The sequence below is a fragment of the Carlito syrichta genome, unplaced genomic scaffold (assembly GCF_000164805.1).
Source record: "Carlito syrichta isolate Samal-C Ts95f unplaced genomic scaffold, Tarsius_syrichta-2.0.1 Scaffold108548, whole genome shotgun sequence".
NCBI lineage: Eukaryota > Metazoa > Chordata > Mammalia > Primates > Tarsiidae > Carlito > Carlito syrichta.
Window position 1 is genome coordinate 36,611 of NW_007052644.1, and position 19,673 is coordinate 56,283.

The 19,673-nt window shown below is 35.3% G+C and overlaps 1 protein-coding gene across 2 annotated transcripts in view; it reads right to left on the minus strand.

Moving 5' to 3' along the window:
* Positions 1–19,673, minus strand: part of TAPT1 (transmembrane anterior posterior transformation 1) — a 52,641-nt gene that overhangs the window by 16,299 nt on the left and 16,669 nt on the right. Inside the window, exons 3-7 of one of the 2 annotated variants that reach the window (XM_008068412.1) lie at positions 14,536–14,601; positions 8,155–8,317; positions 5,642–5,777; positions 3,990–4,087; positions 3,739–3,808 (exon numbers count right to left, since the gene is read on the minus strand). In XM_008068412.1, the coding sequence (XP_008066603.1) occupies positions 3,739–3,808; positions 3,990–4,087; positions 5,642–5,777; positions 8,155–8,317; positions 14,536–14,561 (493 nt within the window). In that variant the 5' untranslated portion in view covers positions 14,562–14,601. The remainder of the gene's footprint in view (positions 1–3,738; positions 3,809–3,989; positions 4,088–5,641; positions 5,778–8,154; positions 8,318–14,535; positions 14,602–19,673) is intronic. The other variant, XM_021717428.1, reaches the window with a different exon arrangement.

Consider the following 19,673-nt stretch of genomic DNA (forward strand, 5'->3'; position numbering starts at 1 on the left):
GTACACAGGCTTCTGTTAAGAGTGTTAAATAGAGTCATCCTGAGCTAGTCTTACTTCAGGCAACCTAACTCCTGAAGGGTTTTTCTGAATGCACAGTTCACATTACCAATGGGTAAAAAAGCTACCCAAATAAAAATATCTCATCTTAATGATGAAAATCAGAATGCTCTGAGTTCTACATTCAGCTGGTGCTTGCATTAAAAGAAAGAGGAAGAAAAGGACAAATTGTTAAGTCTGGTTTTATTAATCAAACTCCATTTCACATGTCCTCAGGTAATTCCTCTAAAGAAAATGTACAGTCAGTGAATACTGAAAGAGATAAAATTACTCTAAAATTTTCAAAGTCTTCCACATCAAGCCAGCCTGATGTGCTGAACCTTACAATATGTATATAGCAAGTCAATTTCTGAGGGAGAAAAAAATTCAGAGTAAAACTCATGAGAGAAAAAAGCTGATGTGTGAGTACTCCTGCTGACTAGCTCTTCTTGAGTAGCTACTGGGGAGTACAAAGGAGGAAAACTACTCGCTTGAAGAGTAAAAGCAGCTCTCAGTGACTGCCGACCTTTCCCTTTACAATCTGAGTACCATATGCAATTTTAGCTAGGTTGCTTAGATTTTTTTCTTACTTGGGAATGGGTTTTAAAATCTACCCTAGAATAAACTAATTTGCTATAAAACCTAAAGGGTACATACAATGCAGACCACCTTGCACTGTAACATGAACTATTTTACTTACAACAAAAAGTCATACTTTTTGGTGCCGCTTACTAAACATTTTAGGCCAAAGTAAACTGAATTTTCCAAGAACTGATATGCATACCTGATCAATACGCTATTTATTTTTCAGAAATTTCTTAAAACTCAAATACTGAATCCCTAATATCTAAGTTAAGAGGTTGTAATTCTGGGGATCTGTTTATAAAAGAGAGAAAAGGGTATTTAATTACATCAGCACGTTGGTAGTAAAGTTAGAAACCATTCATGATGTCCTCCTCTTAATTCTGAGGCTCTTATACACAAGGACCAAAAACCCTTAAAACTTAAAATCTGCATGTCTGGTTTAAAGCTCTATAAAGAGCACCCACTCGAAGCAGGACTTTAATATAGTAAAAATAACATGCTTTCTCAGCAAATGAAATTCCTATAGTTGAATCAGTGTTCTCTATGGCTAACTACTGAAGTGGACAAAAATGTCTATGTGTTCCTTCCCTTCCCTCCCCTCTTATTTCAAATTCACAGTGTATGGCAGCATGCATCTAAAAGGAGAGGTGTGCCAACATGCAGCAAGACAGAGTACCAACTGCCCCTCAGAATTCTGCAATCCAGGGTCCATCGTCTAGGCTTCAAGCTAAAGTTTTCCATTTGTTCTTTTTGTTCCTTGCCTGATTTTCAGTCTCCTATAATGTGTTTGTTTTCATATATTCATATGCCATTATGTTCCTTGTCTAAGACAGGGGTAAAATTTACATAGAGTGAAATGCACAACTTGTAAGCACACGATATGAGTGTTGATCAATGCATAGCCTGCATCACCAATCCCCTAATTAAAATATGGACAAGTTCCATCACCCAGAAAGTTCCCTTGCATCCCCCCAATCAATCCCCATTCCAATAAGCAGTCCCTTATTTCTGAATTTTGTTTGATCATACTCATATAAATGAAATCATACAGTATGTACATTTTTGTGTCTGGCTGTTTTCTCTCAACATACTGCTTTTAAGATCCACATAGCTGACTATATCAGAGTTCATTCTTTTTTCTTTAATTGCTGAGTAGCATTCTATGGTGTAGATATACTACCGTTTGTTTATTTTTCCTATTGATAAATATTTGGGTTGTTTTTAGTTTTTGGCTAGCATGACTAAAGCTGCCATAATAATTGTTGTACAAGTCCTACTGCGAAAATATGTTATTAGTGCTGAATTATAAGGCAGGTGAACATGTAACATTTAACAGAGCAGTTTTAATATTTTACACTGACACCATCAAAGCCTGAGTGTCAGTTAATCCATATCTTCACTAACTTTTGACATTGTTGGGCTATAAGGGAGCCACTCTGGTTGGGTGTGTCGTGATACTCTGATTATGGCTGTATATTTCCCTCATGACATTTTCCCTTATAATGCTGGCCACACTTCATGGTGCTCATCCATCTATCTATCTATCTATCTATCTATCTATCTATCTATCTATCTATCTATCCATCCATCCATCCATCCATCCATCCATCCATCCATCCATCCATCCATCCATCCATCCATCCATCCATCCATGAATCCATCCATCCATCCATCCACACACACACTTTGTGACGTGACATGTCTGTTTAAGCCTCTTCCCCATTTTTAAATTGGGTTGCTCCTTTATTATTGATTGGTAGAGTTTGTTATATATTCAGGAAACAAACAATCAAAAAAATCCCTTGTCAGATATATTTCAAATCTCTTCTCCTAGTAATGTGGCTTGCCTTTTTCATGTTCTTAATGTTTTTACCGTGTTTAAATTTTTACTTCTGAAGAAGTCCAATTTCTTCTTTTTTATAGCTAATGCCAAATGTAGCCTCTAAAAATGTTTGCCTACACCAAGGCTGTGAATATATATTTCTATATTTTATTCTAAAAATTTTATAATTTTGGCATGTAAGTTTAGGCCTAGGAACCACTATATATTACTCTTTTGGGCAGGGAAGAATCAAAGTTCTTTTTTTAAAACTTTTATCTAGATGTTCCGGCATCACTTACTGCAAGACTCTTCTCACTACATTTTAGTTTGTTTTAGACAATACAAATATTTTTGATAGAAATGTTATTTATGTTAGCGTGTGGTATTTTTTTTTAGAGTTTCATTTTAATTTCTAATATGGTGAACAGGGATAGGCATCAGCCATATGAACAGAAGTCTACTGGGATCATCATAGTTTTTAAGAGTGCAAATGAGTCCCAAGACTGGAAAGTCTGAGACGTGGTGCTCTAGATGAGTCACATGTTCTTATCTAAATCCATCTCCCATGCCTCCCCAGGACACCCTCAGCTACCTCTAAGTCGTTGCCAAGTCGGGCTCCTTCAGTTGTGCTTCTCTCCTACATCTGTTTGGATTCGTGCAAAGCACCACAGCTTTTTCATGAGTGCAAATGTCACCATGGTAGAAAAGATGAATAACATCTTCAATAATGCACTTGTGAAAACAGTTTTGACTATGAGGGCTTGGGGACTCCTCTTGAGGGTTCCACAGACCACTGCATTTTGCTACTCTGACTTTTGTAACTATGTAACGAAATTGTTTCGAAACAAATTTTGTACCCTCAAAGTTCTTAGGATCAGAAAGGAGGCAGTAAGATATACTGAAAAAGCTGAGGGCTCAGAGACAACCTGAGGTTTATCGTTATACTTCTCCTCTCAGTAGCTATGCGAGTGACTATAAGGAAGTCAAATTACTTTGTTTAGTTTCACATCCATAAAGTGTAATAATATCACCTGCTTCAGATAAATTTCTGGATTAATAAAGCTTCTCAAAGTATGGTATGGTGCCACACGAATGTTTTAATGTTTTATTATTTTAAACACCTTGCAATCACAATAACTAAAATTGGTAAGGAAACCTAGTAAAGATGTTGATAGTGTAAGAAATACAGCTTAAGCCAAAGAAACACTGGCTGCAGAAAATGTGACATTAGGATTTCAGAATGAATTGCAAACTAATACTGCATACAGCTACAAGTAGAAACTAATTGTACATACCGCTATTTGACATTTGAAAGAGATTATTCTTTTCAAACTTCTTGAAAACACTTCCTTTAATTTCAACAAACTGAAACAATAAATAGAAACATCATCTTTACTATTATAACAGTTTTCAAACTGGACTTGCTACATATAAAACTTCCCAGAGAATAAGTAACATATAAAGCAAATAGTTTTATTCCATCCAAAAGGCTGCTGCTAAAGTGCCCATAAAATCTCAAAAATGTAAAATACAATCTCATACTTACATTATTAGACATCATGATAGTAAGGAGTGATTTATTGTGTGAGTTAAAAGCTACATTGAGAGTTGTTGCTTGAACCATTATAAGAATTGCATGTAAAACTAATACTGTGTCAAGGAAAAAAACTTTCGAAAGGGAATGAAGAAAAAAATGACCATGCTTTCCAAATTAAGTCTTACATAAGTATTTTATTATCGGCGTAATTTTCCTATTACCTATAGTTGATGTAAAATTGATAAGATGTATGCAATCTATATGAAAAAAACAAAAGTAGAAATGAACCTTTGTGCATCCATTTAATTTAGCTTGTGAGTCCTTCAGAACAAGGCTGTTTTGTTCCTTTTTTATCCCTGACATTTGGCACAGTGCTTGGGGAATAGGCCTTCAGAAAAGTTTGTTGGCTGAACACAGTGATTCATGCTTATAATCCCAGCACTTTGGGAGACTGAGGAGAGAGGGCTGCCTGAGCCAGGAGTTCAAGACCAGCATACGCAATACAATGAGACCCTGTCTCTACAGAAATTTAAAAAATTAGCTGGGTATGGTGGTGTGTACCTGTAGTCAGAAGGATTGCCTGAGCCCAGGAAGTCAAAGTTGTTGGGATTTGTGATTGTGCCACTGTCTTTCAGGATGGATGACAGAGTAAGACCCCAAGTCAAAAGACAAAGTTTGTTACATAAAATCATTTATGGTAAATATTGAAAGAAGAGATTCAGAAATATATGTTCTGAATGAAGGTAATTTGCATTTCAAAAAAGAAAAGACCACAAAAGTCTGGTGTAAGACAATAAGAAATGTCTGATAAACAAGACTCTTCTTCATGTGTCATTTTGAAGATATCCATAATTGGAAGAATTATATTCATATTACATACAGAACAGTTAACTTATTTCTAAGAATGGTAACGTTTATTCCATGAAAACTGAAACAAGCTTTTATCTTCATAGATATCTTCTCACTTAATCCTTTAATTTCTCAAGTATTAACCCGATTTCTTTCAAGTATCATCCTTCCAGAGACGGTAAGAAAAAAAAAATGGCATAATCCTGTGAATGCGTACTGATTCCGTATGGAACTGAAGAGAAGGTTTATATAGGTGTGCAAATATATATGTACGAGTATACAAAGACATACATCCTGAGTATATAGTAAAGCATTAACTTTCCAAAAGAAGTTTTAAGCTGGAGACATGGATGGACATACACACACACCACCTCCCCTCCAAAACTCCTCCCAATCAAATTTCATATTTTACTTCTAGATAGATGCTGTACATTTTAAGCCAGAAGTTATAACAAAGAATTCATGGATTTAAAGATAACTTCCAAAAAATTCTAATAAGTATGAAAAAGTTATACAGAGCTACATAAATGTAAAGGATGCATAAAAACAGTCCCTTTCATTATAAAATCCTTCCTAACAATCAGTTACAATGAGAATGGAACCGTTTTCTAGCAGCTCAAAGAGCAGTGCGATCTGAGGCACTTTAAATTAATCACAATTACTACCACACAATTTGTCAAAAGAAAGGAGACATTTCACATTAACCTTCAGGTCATACATATATATCCTTAAATCCGTGAAATAGCTAACCAAATTAAACAAGGAAGACTATGCACTGACTGTTGAAATTTCCAGTAAATCTAAAAGGATACAGACATAGAGAACGGCCATGAAAAAGTGAGGAATCACTCCAATATGGGCTCTCTTTCTTTCTTTAGGCTCTGTTGCTGTCCAATAGAGAGCATCTAATATATCTTGTCCAAATGATGAAAACAGACGATCAGCTACCTAAAAAAGAAAATACCGGAAAATGTGTTTCTCAATATTACACTTAAAGATGTTACTAAAATTCAGATGTGACTTAAATACAGGAGATCTCATTTAAAAAAATTCTAGTAGACAGTAAGCTAAAAAACAAGGATCTGTGTTTATTCACTCACATGCTATTCTCTAACAGTAAGTACTCAAATATTTATAGAGTTAAAATCAGACTTTGTTTAATTGGCTATGTTTGTAACAAAGAAAGTCTTACATAGTGATGAAAATAAAAAGAGGTGGGCACATCAAAATCACCATTCCTCTGGTCTTAGCACTTTAAATTTAAGCTCAGGATTCAAACTCAAATTCTTTAGGACAAATACATCATTTGATTCACTCTACCCACGCCTAAGACTTGTAAACAATGGTAGCTGTATTTTTGTTTAAGGTTCATTTCATGGCATATAATGTGTATACATTCCAGTTGAATCCTGAATGATATGCCCTCCTTTTTTCTTTTTCATTGTCTCTTTTTACTGTTATCCTAAGAGAGGCCTTTCCCAGACCATCCAATCTCTTGTGGTTGTTATGGTTTTTGTTGTATTACTATGTTCTTTTTCATCATAATACTTGCATTTCCTAATATCTCCTTGTTTATTGTCTACCTTCCATCTGTAGAATATAAGCTCCAAGAGAACAGGCTTGTTCACCTGTGGATCTTCAGGGTCTAAGACAGTGCTTGACAAGCAGGATGTGCCGATTAAAATTTTACTGAAAGAGTAAATAGCAAATACTTAGGGAACTCTTACCATATGCCTGACATTGTGCTAAGTCCTTTCTACGTATTGTTTATTTAATCCTCATAATCCTCCTAGTGTCTCCACTTTACAGATCAGAAATTGAGCATTAGAGATACTGAGCAACTGACAACTGTGTCTAGGATGACCAGGTAATAAACAAAGGAACCAGGGTTTGATCGGAGATAGTTTGTCACTAGACTACAGCCTGGACTGCTGTCTGCTATTCTTAAGCCACAACATCAATTACACTCTACCAAGTCAATACATATTTAAATCAGCAATTCATGGATTCTTTCTCCTGGTTTATTTTCTAGTAACAGCAATAGTAATACTACCTTGTAGAGGGCTTTGTATGGCAGGAGACATAAATACTAAGTTTGGGGGCAGGGAGAGGCCCTTGTCCCTGCAATCCCCTAAGAGATAAAGGAGACCTCACTGGCATGAAGAGCACCCAAACAGCAGCAGGGACATAGGAATAAGGCCCAGGTTCTTCTTTCTGTGAGCGGGGAGGGGGGCAGAACAAGACCAATGACTCTGCTTCACAAACTTCATCCACCCCACTGCCCAACCCCTGCAACCTGCTAGGTGGGGCAAAGCAAGTACACAGGAAGCAAGCCTAGAATCAGGAAGCTCTGGAGTATGGTTTTAAAATATCTCAGTCTTGAATTTAGGTGTAACCAGGATGGCTAGAGTTCCAGAGCTGCAGTGAAAAGACGGAAAGTTCCTGTCTATCACAGGAATGCAGCTTCAGAGCAGAAAGGCCAGTGGCTCCCACCCATCTGTCCACTCACTAGGAAGAATCGCTTCATGGCTAACCTAAAGAATGGATAGACCTTATTTGTATCCCTAAAACTATAGAGAAATCCATTTCAAAGTTTATTATATAACCGAGGGTAACTTACTATTTAAAAAACTTGTTAATATACTGCCTATAAAGTAAGGCATTTTTTTGGTAAAAATGAATGTGTATCTCTTCAAATTACTTTTTGTATAAATGCACATTTTCACACACTGAATGCTTTTAAAGTGAGACATATTATATTAAAAACATTGAGTACTTAGAAAAAAAATCAGGAAATATGTTTACTTGCTCTATTTAAACATTTCAAAGCAACTGAAATGTAAATCTATTTCAGCAAACATACATAATCAAATATTTACTTCATAATCTTTAAAGTTCTAGTTTAAAAAAATACACATGAATTTTCGATGAATTAGCAAAACAAATTTTCCTAGTATTTGATAATTTACATACTCAAGGAGGTACTGACTCAAATTGTACAGGCAGCAGGAATCTTCCCTGCATACTTGAGGACTGTCACTCTAGGAGTGCCCCAGGACCAGCAAGACAGGCCCCTCATCCTTAGAAATGCAGATTCTTCAGCCCCAGGCCAGATCTACTAAGTGAGAATTCACATTTTAACAAGATCCAAGTGATGATATGTACATTAAAGGCCAGAAGCATAATTAAAGAAGCACAATCAGCAGAAGGATATTCTTGACTCTCAGTGACTTTCTGTATTGCAAAACTTGAAGCTGCACATATCAACCAGACCCGTGCAGGTGGCAGCGCTAGCCTGAACACAAAGGGTAAGCAAGGCCCTTACCTCTAGCATGTTGTAGATGATGTAGAGCTTGATGACAGACTGCCCCCTTATCAGGTGGTACATCATGGAGTAGTCAACATAGTGCATCATGAAATAGCAGATGACCAAAATGACGCCCTTCAAAATGTCACACACTTGGGCAGGCTGAAGCAAACGTCTGTCCCTGAAGTACACAAGAAGTAATAAAAATATGAGTTTTACTTTGTGTGTTCTAAAAAAAAAAAAACTTTACTGACACACAATGGTATACAAAGGTAACAGTGAGAATTTTGTTGATCTTTTAAAAACTTCAAACTAACAGGGAAAGTTACACTGAATGACTACTCAACCATGTTAAATTTTTGTCCAAAATACAGAATATAAAGATGTTAAGTCAAATTACTAGTAGAAGTTGAAAATCTTATCAAATAGGCACAGAGAGAAAGTGTGGCTGATAGGTGCTTTAAAGGCATGAATTCCCATGACTACGGCATAAGCCTTTATTCCCATCAGAAAGCCCTGTTTGTAACCTGCTGGGTCAGCCCTTTATACACAGTTACATTCTCCGCGCATTGCTCCGTACCTTGAATTATTATTTAACAGCATACATTATCAACTCATGGGGAATTCATATTTTTAAGGCAGCATAGTGTTGTACTATATGGATAAATCATAATTTACTTAACATATCATTGACAGATTTCCAGTCTTTGGCAATTATAAACCATGATGTAATAATATACAGATAATGTCTCATATATGAAAATATATCTGTAGGATAAATTCCTAAAATTGTAATTTCAAGGTTATATTCACTTGACATTTTGACAGAAACAGTTGAACTTCTCTCTGTTGGAGTGTACCCATTTATCTCCACTAGCTAAGTTATGAAAAAGCCTGTAGCCCAGTGCATCAATATAGTGTTTAATCAACTTCTGGATCTTTGCCAATCTCTTTGGTGAAAAATGGTACACAGTACAGTTTCAATGTAATTTCTATCATTAGGAAACTGTAAATCTTGTCCACATATTTAATAGCTATTTATATTTCTTGTGAATTCTCTTTTTGTACTGGTTTACAGATTAGCTTTTATGTTACAGAAGTTAGTCCTCTGTGACTTGAGTTTAAATATTTTCTTTATTAATTAGTATGAAGAATCATTCCTTACTTCTGAGGCTACAGTATGAAGAGTTAAACCTAAATTGTGAAAGAAACATCTTAATTAAGACAGAGTAAAAAATATATTAGGAGAAGAAATTTAAGATTTCTTTCACTGGACTTAAAATTCCTGAGACAAGAATGGGCAAGCTGCTTTCTCTCTACCTATTGCAGACTGATTTCTCAAGACAGAAAACACACAGTCTCCTGCTTTGGCAGCTTTTATTCATAGTGCAATCAATAAAACAGCCCAAGTATTTTCTTTAGGAACTGTAGAATCTCTTCACTTCCATCGATAGTGACCAATATCTAGGCAACAATATATGGGTGAGCTTGTTTTCTCACTGGCATTGGTCAGTTCAGTTGTCTGCATATTTGGTATTTCTTGGCTACCTGTTTTCTAGAGTTCTTTCCTAACCCTTGTCCACATTCAAATCAGGAACTCTTTTCTTCCAAAGATCCTTACAGCGTTCAGCAAGGAATCTACACATCTTTCAAACTGTTACCTGACACATTTCTTTACAAGATTAACAGTGATGTAATATTAATTCTGTGTGCTGTTATAGAATCTCATTCATGTTTTCAACAATGTACACACTGTACAATGTTTTCAGTTAGGTATGACTTTGGTTGATCTGATTACATACAGAATATGGGATACTGCAGAAATCCTGAAAAGAGACACATTCTATGAAGACTGTGCCCAGAAGGGCTAAAGGAGGCTGGAAGTACATGGGCTGAACTAAAGAGCCAACATGGGAGACAGGTCAGAATTTGTCTATGTCAAACCACATGGCTTGAGATGGGTACAAAAAACCAAGTAAAATTATACTTGGTAGTTGAAGTTAGTGCTTTGGACAAAACTACATTAAGGACAAAGTTGATCAACCTATCATTATTTCTCCATCACCCTTTCTTTTCTCTAATGCTGCTCCTCTCTCCCAGAGAAATGTGGAACCCAGAGTGACCTTCATCTCTCATTTCCCAGCCACCAAGCCCAGAGGACACATCTCTGCCAAGGGCATTTGCCTCTCAAGGTAATTTTTTTGCTCCCATCCTAACAAAGACCGAAAATAAAAGAGCTATTACATCTGTCAAGAGTTGGATCCTGATCATTTAAACATATTTCTGTGCAAACACTGAGAGGAAGAAACACTTTGAACACTCCTGAGATCCTGGCCTACATGTGACTATCTTCACTTAGGCATCTTCCTGCCTCCAGAAGTGTGCATAACTCAGCATGTATTGAAAACCACACATTATTAATAGTCATGAGCCTTTGTATTTACGAACTATAAGTCATTGTTTAAACTCATAAGCCATGACTTATGAGTTTAAAAAGTGACAGAACCAAAAATAGGGAGGCATGACTTAATTTGCATTAACTACTAAAATAATTTTGGCACTTAAAGTAGAAAACTCTATTAGAGCTTTTGGTACTAGATGGTATCTACTTAGTTAAGTAATTTCAGTCAAAGCAATGAAAAAGTGTTTTTTTTCTGGTATATATCCAATTGTGTTTCTTTAGAAACATATTTACAACCAATGTATGATGTTGTAGTGTATCAGTGAAGGAATATTATATTTAATACAAGTCACTGTCAGAAATTATATCTACCAAACATTGGAAATATATATCCCCAAATAATATAATATCACACTTTTTAAACCAAGATGGTAAGTTAACTAAGAAAAGTTGTAGAAACACCAAATGCTACAATTCAGTGACTATGTGGCAGACACTGTTCTAGGCACTCAGCATAAATTCCTTCTAGTGTTCACAATGATTTTATTTAATCACCATGTCAGTTTTACAGATGAGACAAGGGGTAGTCAAGAACGTGCCTGTGGTTGTACAGTGACTAGTTCCCAAGTTGTGGGTTAGGGATCGCTATCCAAGCAGTCTGGCTCCAGAAGTCATGCTCTTCACAACCACCTACATGCTAGATTTTTTTAAAAAAATAACTTTTAAACTTACATGAATCAACAACTCAGAATCTTTCATTTTTCAATAAAATCTAACGCCGAATAATCTATCACTGTACTGTGATCTCACTTGGAAAAATTAAGGTGTTAAAATCTATCATTTTGTTTGCTACTTCTAAAAATGCAAGGAACAAACAGGAACATATATACCAGGGGAGACACAAAAAAATTCCTGAATTATTTTTTTGGATCGTGGACCCCTTGTAGTATAGGCCTCCCCGACTAGGTGAGTACTCTAGGAACCCATTAGCATCAGTACCAGCTAGCATTGTTGTGAGAGGCTGCATTTGGTTTCACTAAATTTTGGGGGGAGATTCTTTCAATGTATTTGCTCATTTCATGATGGGTGATTAATGAGCATACCCGCTCACAGAGTGCTGAGTGTTCTGCAGCTTTTGAGCAAAAAATAGCCTGATCTCTGTGCCCTACCTTTCCGATTCATGGGATTTCACCCTGAGCAACTTTGTTTTTGTTTCTCAGGATGAAAAAATTCTTAAAGGAAAACATTTTGCTGTTGGGGAAGAGGCAGAAAAAACAAAAACAAATAAACGGCAGAAGCACTAAAAGGCATCAGAATTGATGAGTCCAAAAACTGTTTTGAAGTTGTGCTAGATTACACTACAACTAACAATGTAAAAATGTTCCCTTTTTCCCCGCATCCTCTCCAGCATCTTTTGTGTTTTGAATTATTGATGGCCATCCTGACTGGAGTTAACCTCTGGAAAACAGTGTGGCGATTCCTAAGAGAACTAAAAATCGACCTCCCATATGATCCAGCAATTCCCCTTCTGGGAATATACCTGGAAGAACTCAAATCATTCTACAAAAAAGATACCTGTGCACGCATGTTTAGTGTAGCACTATTCCCAATAGCAAAAACATGGAACCAACCATGCTACCCATCGAAAGTAGACTGGATTAAAAAAAATGTGGCACATACACATGATGAAATATTATACAGCTATAAAGGAGGACAAAATTATGAACTTCGCAGCTACTTGGATGGATTTAGAGTCTGTAATACTCAGTGATCTATCACAGAAACAAAGAACTGAGTACCAGACATGCTCACGCATAAGCAGATCCTGAACAATTATCATAATACTATAAGAAAGAGATTGGCAGTAGTGGGAAACTGCCAGGGGAGGGACTTGGCAGGGGACACACGTCATCAATAAGGGTACCTGAACTCAAACCAGGTAATGTGGGGACCTAAATGATGCCCAAACTTTATCTGCACAATGACCGTTTATATACTTAACCCTGAAGTGTACCCCACATCTTTAAAATTAAAAATAAATTTTTTGAGCAGTAGAAAAACCATCTCAATTAGGTGTATTACAGCAAAAGGAGAGTACTTTGAAGGTGACTGAATGTTAAACATGTAAGAATAAATACACAATGTTTTATAAACAAATTCTGATTTTGGGGGGGAGTCCCTCCCTTGTATTTCATTGAATCCATTGCTTTCCTGTGCACCCCCCTTCTTCTGGTGAAAATGTTCTATTGCTAACTAACATCTTATTGGTTGCTATGGAGATTACTGTTTTCAAAATCAAGGAACATTATCCAAACAAAGAATAAAAGCAGAAGCTGTAAGAAACAAGGATCTTGCTTTCTTACAAATGTCCCTGTTAATAAAAAAAAGAAAAGCTGTGAAAATAAATTATTTCCAAGGCAGCATCTTAAAAGACATCTATATTTTTCACAGTTTCTCTCTAAGAAAAGTCCTAACCTTACAAATAAGTTTACCTGGTTAGAACAACTTGAACCAATCACAGTATTTGCTCCTTCTCTGCCAGGCTATTTTTAGATGATTATCTGCTAAGCATTTCAAACTCCATAAGATGCTTATGTAAGGCTCTGCCAATCAACCTTGAATTGGCTTTTAAACAATACTTTCAGGCTGAAGTTCTTTGTTATAAATGGCCATTAAATGGTAGCTATTGGCAATTCATCTTACAAATAATGAAAATTCCATATGAAAGCATAAACAAGTGAAGCATGCTGTTGGGCAAAGTGAAAACCCAACTAATTTAATTTCAGATTTGGCTGTGTGTCAAAAGACAAATAATATTAAAGAAGATATTCAACAGAACTTAATAATTTTCAAAATAAGTCCTTCAACAGAATTTTTTTTAAAGGTCAAGTTAAATCATTCTAACAGAAACCAAATTCTCTACGTTTCTCTTATAATTTTATCACAATTTTATCTCTTATCTATACAAATACTTCCACTGTATTTTCAGCAACTGTAAAATTGTATATTGTAGAATTACCAATTAGAGCATCTCTAGTTGTTTCAAAGGGCTCACAGATTTACGAAAACAATTATGTAGTAGAGAAAGATGATCAAGGGTAAGCTTTTTCCTCCCCCTCTTTAGCAGAAGATACTAAGCAGACGACGATTAAAGTAAAATCTGGCTGTGGGTAAGAAGATCAGGGAAAAAGAGGCAGCACCAAAAATGAGCAAGAAAAATGGGGGAAACCCTGCATAGTTAATTTCAAGTCAGTGTTAAAACATCCCAGGGTATCAGCATGAGTTATTTCACTATGAAATACAAGAACTAGATCTCTCTCTCTCTCTCCTCAACATTTTTAGCTATTTGAGGTATAATTGAAAAAGTGAAGAAATACAAGTTCTGTTGAAATAAAAATGTAAAATATTAAATATGGCTCATATCTTTGAAGTCTCTTTATAATTTTAAAGAAAACTGGAATAAAGTAGTGAAAGTAAGATGTTTTCCTGAATTAGAAAATTTTTAATCTTAAGTTTGATTGACAATATAATAGAAAGGAACACTTAAACTGAATAAATAAAGCCTTTTCATGAACTTTAAAATAACTGCAAACTATACTAGAAAAAATAAGTGGTCTTATAAATCTATGTTCAGTATCTGAAGTAATACAAAATAAAAACTGCTTATATAGAAGGAATTAAGCTCAGCTGACTTCTGTGGTGTGGGGATGAAGTATCTGCTGTGAAGTCTAAACCAACATGTGTAATTAAAGATCATTTTATTGAGGGATTTCAAGTCAAATCAAAGTCAAAACCTTCATAAATAAAAGTGGACAAAGCTTTAAGACTAAGTGAAGATGGTATTTTTAAAAAGCTAGGGAACTACATTTTCTTCAGTATGATTCCACCCCCTATGGTTATGTCTGCCTATGCTATTAACTCTTCCATTTAATTAATATTTGTTTGTATTGATGTCAATTTGGCCAAGAGTATAGAAGGAAAAATCAGGGTTTACTCACCACAAGGAGTCCCTGTGCCACCACATTCCATTCTATAAAGGAAGTGAAAGTGCTCCTCCCTTCGGTCTGATTTACGAGAAAGAAAGAAAGAGAGAAGGTTGTAATGTTGCTACGCTACTTAGAGCTCCATGGTGAGGAAACAGGGGACAACAAACCTCACGTTACGAAGACTTTCTAATTAACAAATATGGCTCTCGACAAATAAGCTTACATAGATCAGTCCTAGTCAGAGGAACTAGCAGAGAACTGAGAGCTCTCCCTATTTGTGCTATGGTGGTGGCATTAATCACTTAGGCCAAAATCAAGGTTTAATTTTGTCTAAAAAGAGAAAAACCTATTTATAATATATATAATTTTGGGCAGAACTATCTCAAAAGAGGTAAAATACATGAAGAAAATCCATTAGGTTAAGAAACTCTCAAACATTTGAAATTCATAATTCTTCTGCTTGATAAGAGCTCTCCTATGAGATAAACTCTGAAAAAAACAAAAGCAAAAAAGACACCGTTGCCTCTTAAATAAGAAAAAAAAGTTTATGAAGCCTCAGAATTATGCCTAAAACTGGGGTGAGGGATTAGAAAATTCACTTGTACACATTTTACTTGCTCTAATAGCAAAAGAAAAATACTCCAACATTTATTACATAAACCTACTTAACTCACTTATCACTGTCTAAAATGTTTTAATAAAGTTTTTTCAACAACTCAGTTCTTAGCACTATATTGTATCATTTTTCTCTATAATCTTCCTCCTATTTTAACTCAAATGTGACAGAATTCTAAAGTACAAAATAGTCACAAATTTTAGGAGAAAAGAGGGTTCATAAAAATGCTGGGTAAATTTTAAAAATATTTACATAACTGTCTACTTTTATTTATTCTACAAGCAAATTAGGAAAAATGATGTTTGAAACCTCTGTAACATATTATAGACCAATTTGCTTCTGAAAAACAAAATCCTATCATTCTTCCACAAGACATGTTTGCATTGATAATTAAAAAGATTATTCTAATTTAAAGTTTCTTGAATGTTTTTGCAAAATGACACTACCCTAGACACTTTGAGAAAGAGGAAATAAGTACATAAATAAATATGCTTTTAATGTATTTTCTATTAAAATTTTTTTTTTAGTCAACAAAATAGTTGAGAGCAAAAGTTGTTCCAGATTGTTAATTCATCAAAAACAGTTTCATCAAGGTATTCTTGAGATCACTGAGGACAGATGCAAACTTTTTAGGGAAGCAGTGCATCCTTGGCAAATGACACACAACTTCGGACTCAATGCAATTACCTTGCTGACATATCAAAAACAACAATGCTTTGAGACAAAAGGATCAAAAGCTAGCAGAACATGGTCCGATGAGCAATCACAACAAAGGCTAGGTTTACTTAAGGTGCTGCAGAATCATCCCAGTCCTCAGTTTCAGCAAAAGATTGTGGGTCTCTATTTACTCAGTAGCCACTACTGGCAAAAAATAAAATCAAAGCCAAAAACCATGGCAAGTCTGCCAAAGATCTAAAAATAGGTTCAAAGATTAAATTATGAAGCAGAAGATATGGGGTCTGCTTTAAAAAGTCTCTCATAAGTGCTGTACCAGATGATAACTTTGCAAGCAGGGGAGGTAAGAGCACTAATCTCAAGTATGAAAAGAATGCAGTAACATTATTATTGATGTGATATTGAAACAAATAGCACTAGAGATGGTAAATAATTGCTGTTTTCATGGCTGCATCTTGATTAATTTGACAAACATACTTTTCCCTTTCTTTAAAAAAAAAAAACTTCAAGGAACTAAGGGAAAGAACTAGGAAGACAGTAAGTTTTGTTTTTTTTTTTTGGAAAGAAATATAGGAGAGTGAGGAAAAGAAAACAATAGTTAGAAAAAAACCACAATCACCCTTCTTTGCTAGTCTCTAATTTTTTTCTTATCCTTTTGAAAAAAAGTCAGACTGAAGGAAAGAGCACTTTTTGTTTGCTGAAAAAGATGGAACATGATATCACTATAGGCAAGACAAATAAAATAATCTTCAACAGAATAGAGAACATTGGAAGGAAAGCAGTAAGAAGGTAGAACTCGGCTATTTCTAAATCTCTTTATACAAACAAAAGTATTTTTATATACCTAAAATATTTGAAAGGCATTAGGCTTAATATTAACGATAGTTTTGTTTAATATAACTTTTCACATTATCAAATATTTCAAGTTTTGTGCTTCTAAGAATAATGCTCTAAGAGACATTATTTTCTAAATTGCAACCAAAAACTGCAACCCATATTACTGTAAGCACAAATTACTCAATTTTGATAAAGCATATTTAAGGCACTAAGACATTATAGCAGTATTTTCATATTATGTGTAATTTGGCCTACACTCACACAAAGTATTTGAAATCACTAAAATTCTGTTAATAGTTTTAACTGCATTTCATTATAATATATTATAAATATTTTTAGTGACAGCATTACATTTCTGTTTTTCAGTTAATCTCATTTTTGAAGAGAAAAACTTAATGGAGTCTTAAATGTGTGTAATAGGCTGCCCTCTAGTGTTATAAGTCATTTTAGCTATAAAACTTTTCAAATGGTACTCAAATTAATTTGAACTGAAAATATTTCAAATTAACATAAAGACAGCAATCACCTTTACTTTATGTGCCAAAAAGGTCTTGAAATATCTAAGAAAGGTTGGATCTAGGGACCATCAACCACTCACAAAAGTAAATAGGAGTAGAGGGCTTAAGATTTCCCAGTTCCCTGCAATACCTTTTGGTTTTCAGAACAAATACTGAAAGACTTTTCTCATAATACTTGGGTATCCTGCTTCCCCAAGTGAACAAAAATGAACTTGGGTGCAAGTTCTAGATGCCTGTACAACAAGATAAGTCAAATGAGTGCCCCCCAAAAGAGACCTGTGGGATATTGGCAAATCATTACGTTTATTCAGTGTATGTCATATGTGTGCTAACCACACACAAGGAAGGAACCACTCCAGAAGGAAGAGTCTCTAGGTTATATATCCTTTTAACATTTTATTTCATCATGCCAACATCCATTTAGAACATGACATGTCTTTGAAAGCCACTCACATAAAGATGGCTAGAACACGAACTTGCCCTACATTGCTGGTAAAAATAACTAAAAAGTAATCTAGTACAAGATGCGGAGGTGAAAACCTCTACATGATATTAGTTATTTTTTATCATGTAGTTTCATCTGACTTTACCTAAATCTCCATGTGTCCATCCTCTCTATTTGGTCACACATATTTATATACAGTGATGTTTTATTAGATTTTATTTTGGTTTCCTGAAAAGGTAACTAAAATGCCATGACCTTATGAAGCTCCCAATAGTAATAAAATAGTATACCAAGGTAGACTTGGTTAATATTAAAGCACCATGCTACAAACGCCTTTTTAAAAAAGGACTGTTAGCCGGGCTTGGTGGCTCAGCCTGTAATCCCACACCTTTGGGAGGCTGAGGTGAGTGGATGGCCTGAGCCCACGGGTTCAAGACCCGCCTGGGCAGGCGAGACCTCATCTCTACAATAAATCAAAAAATCAGCTGGGCGTGGTAGCGCGCACCTGTAATTCCGGCTACTCGGAAGGCTGAGGCGAAAGGATCGCCGGAGCCCAGCAGGTCGAGGCTGCGGTGGCCGGGAGCGGCCACTGCACTCCAGTCTGGGCGACAGAGTGAGACTCCAACTCAAAAAAAAAAAAAAAGGACTGTTACTAAGAAAAGGCCTTCTTAAAGATTGTCCTAAAGATATAAATGATATACTGGAAATGTCTTTCTTTTTTTAATTAAAAAAATTTTATTTTCAGTTTCAAGGAGTATATGCACAGGGTTATTACTGTGTGATGGTGAGGTGTGGGCTCTTTTAAGCCTATCCTCCAAATGGTACACGGTACCCAATGGGTAGTATCTTAAAGTGACTGATTAAATTCCTAAAATCATCTTCCTGTTTCATTAACTTGTGATTAATAAAATATGCAATGTTAATTCACTCTTATCCTGGAAGTATAGTTACAGAATATAACACATAACAATAAGAGTTCAATTTTTATAATAGTTTTACTCCATGAAATCCTGCAAATAAGAATTTTTAATCTTTTTATAAAATGATCATCATCATTAAATTATTCCATTCATATTGGAAGGATTTCTTCCTTATCAAAACTGATTAAGTCTAATTTTTAAAGGAACTATATGTGTTACTAAATATCAAGTATATGCTCATTTACTACCTTAAAAGAGAATATCTTAGGACATTAGTCATTAAGAACAAAACATATAATTCTGTATTTTGACTACAACAGTTATATAGTTTCACAAATTGTTGTCCATTTAGCATTTTAACACTTTTTCAGAATTAAATGTATTTAGAAAAGTGACACATGCTAGAGACATAACTTAAACTACTATACTAAGAACTATAAAGAGTGACTGCATAGAGTGGAGATATTCTGACATAATTATACAAAGAAATAACACTGTGAAACTCAAATTTCCTTCTAACTTCAAGATCAACAAAGCATTATGCTTCACATAAGTTTAACTTTTTCACCTTTCTATTCCTAGTTTGGTAGAGAAGAAAGGGAAGGAAACTGATGATATGTTCTAGTCTACTATGAACCAGATCCTATGCTTTTATATCTCCCAATCTTTGTGATATAAGATGCTTAGTTCTCAATAGCCCCTTTTTACGGATGAAGAAACATACTTGGAGAAGTTAGATAGTTGCCCACAACTCACCAGCTAGTCAGTGTTGTGCCAGGCTGTCCTACTGGTAGGACAATGGTCTTCAAGAGTCTTTCCACACTCACAAATCAGAGGGAGTTACCTAGAATCAATAACTAAGGTTCCATAGACCACTATAACAGTGATTCTCAAATGAAATGGAGAAACTCTTGTAGTAAGAGCCCTTTAGGAGAGTCTGATAGCACCCCAGCCTAGATCTGGTCCTCTTTTACAGGTGATACCTAGGAGGTCAGGCACTTCCACAAGTGGTAAGTAGGATTTTGACTCTCAGACCTGCATCCTTTCTACTCAGCTACACAGCCTCCTGCATTAAAATTATTTTACTGGCTAAAGCAAAGTTTTGCTTCAAAACTCTTCTGAAAAAAAAGTGCATCTAA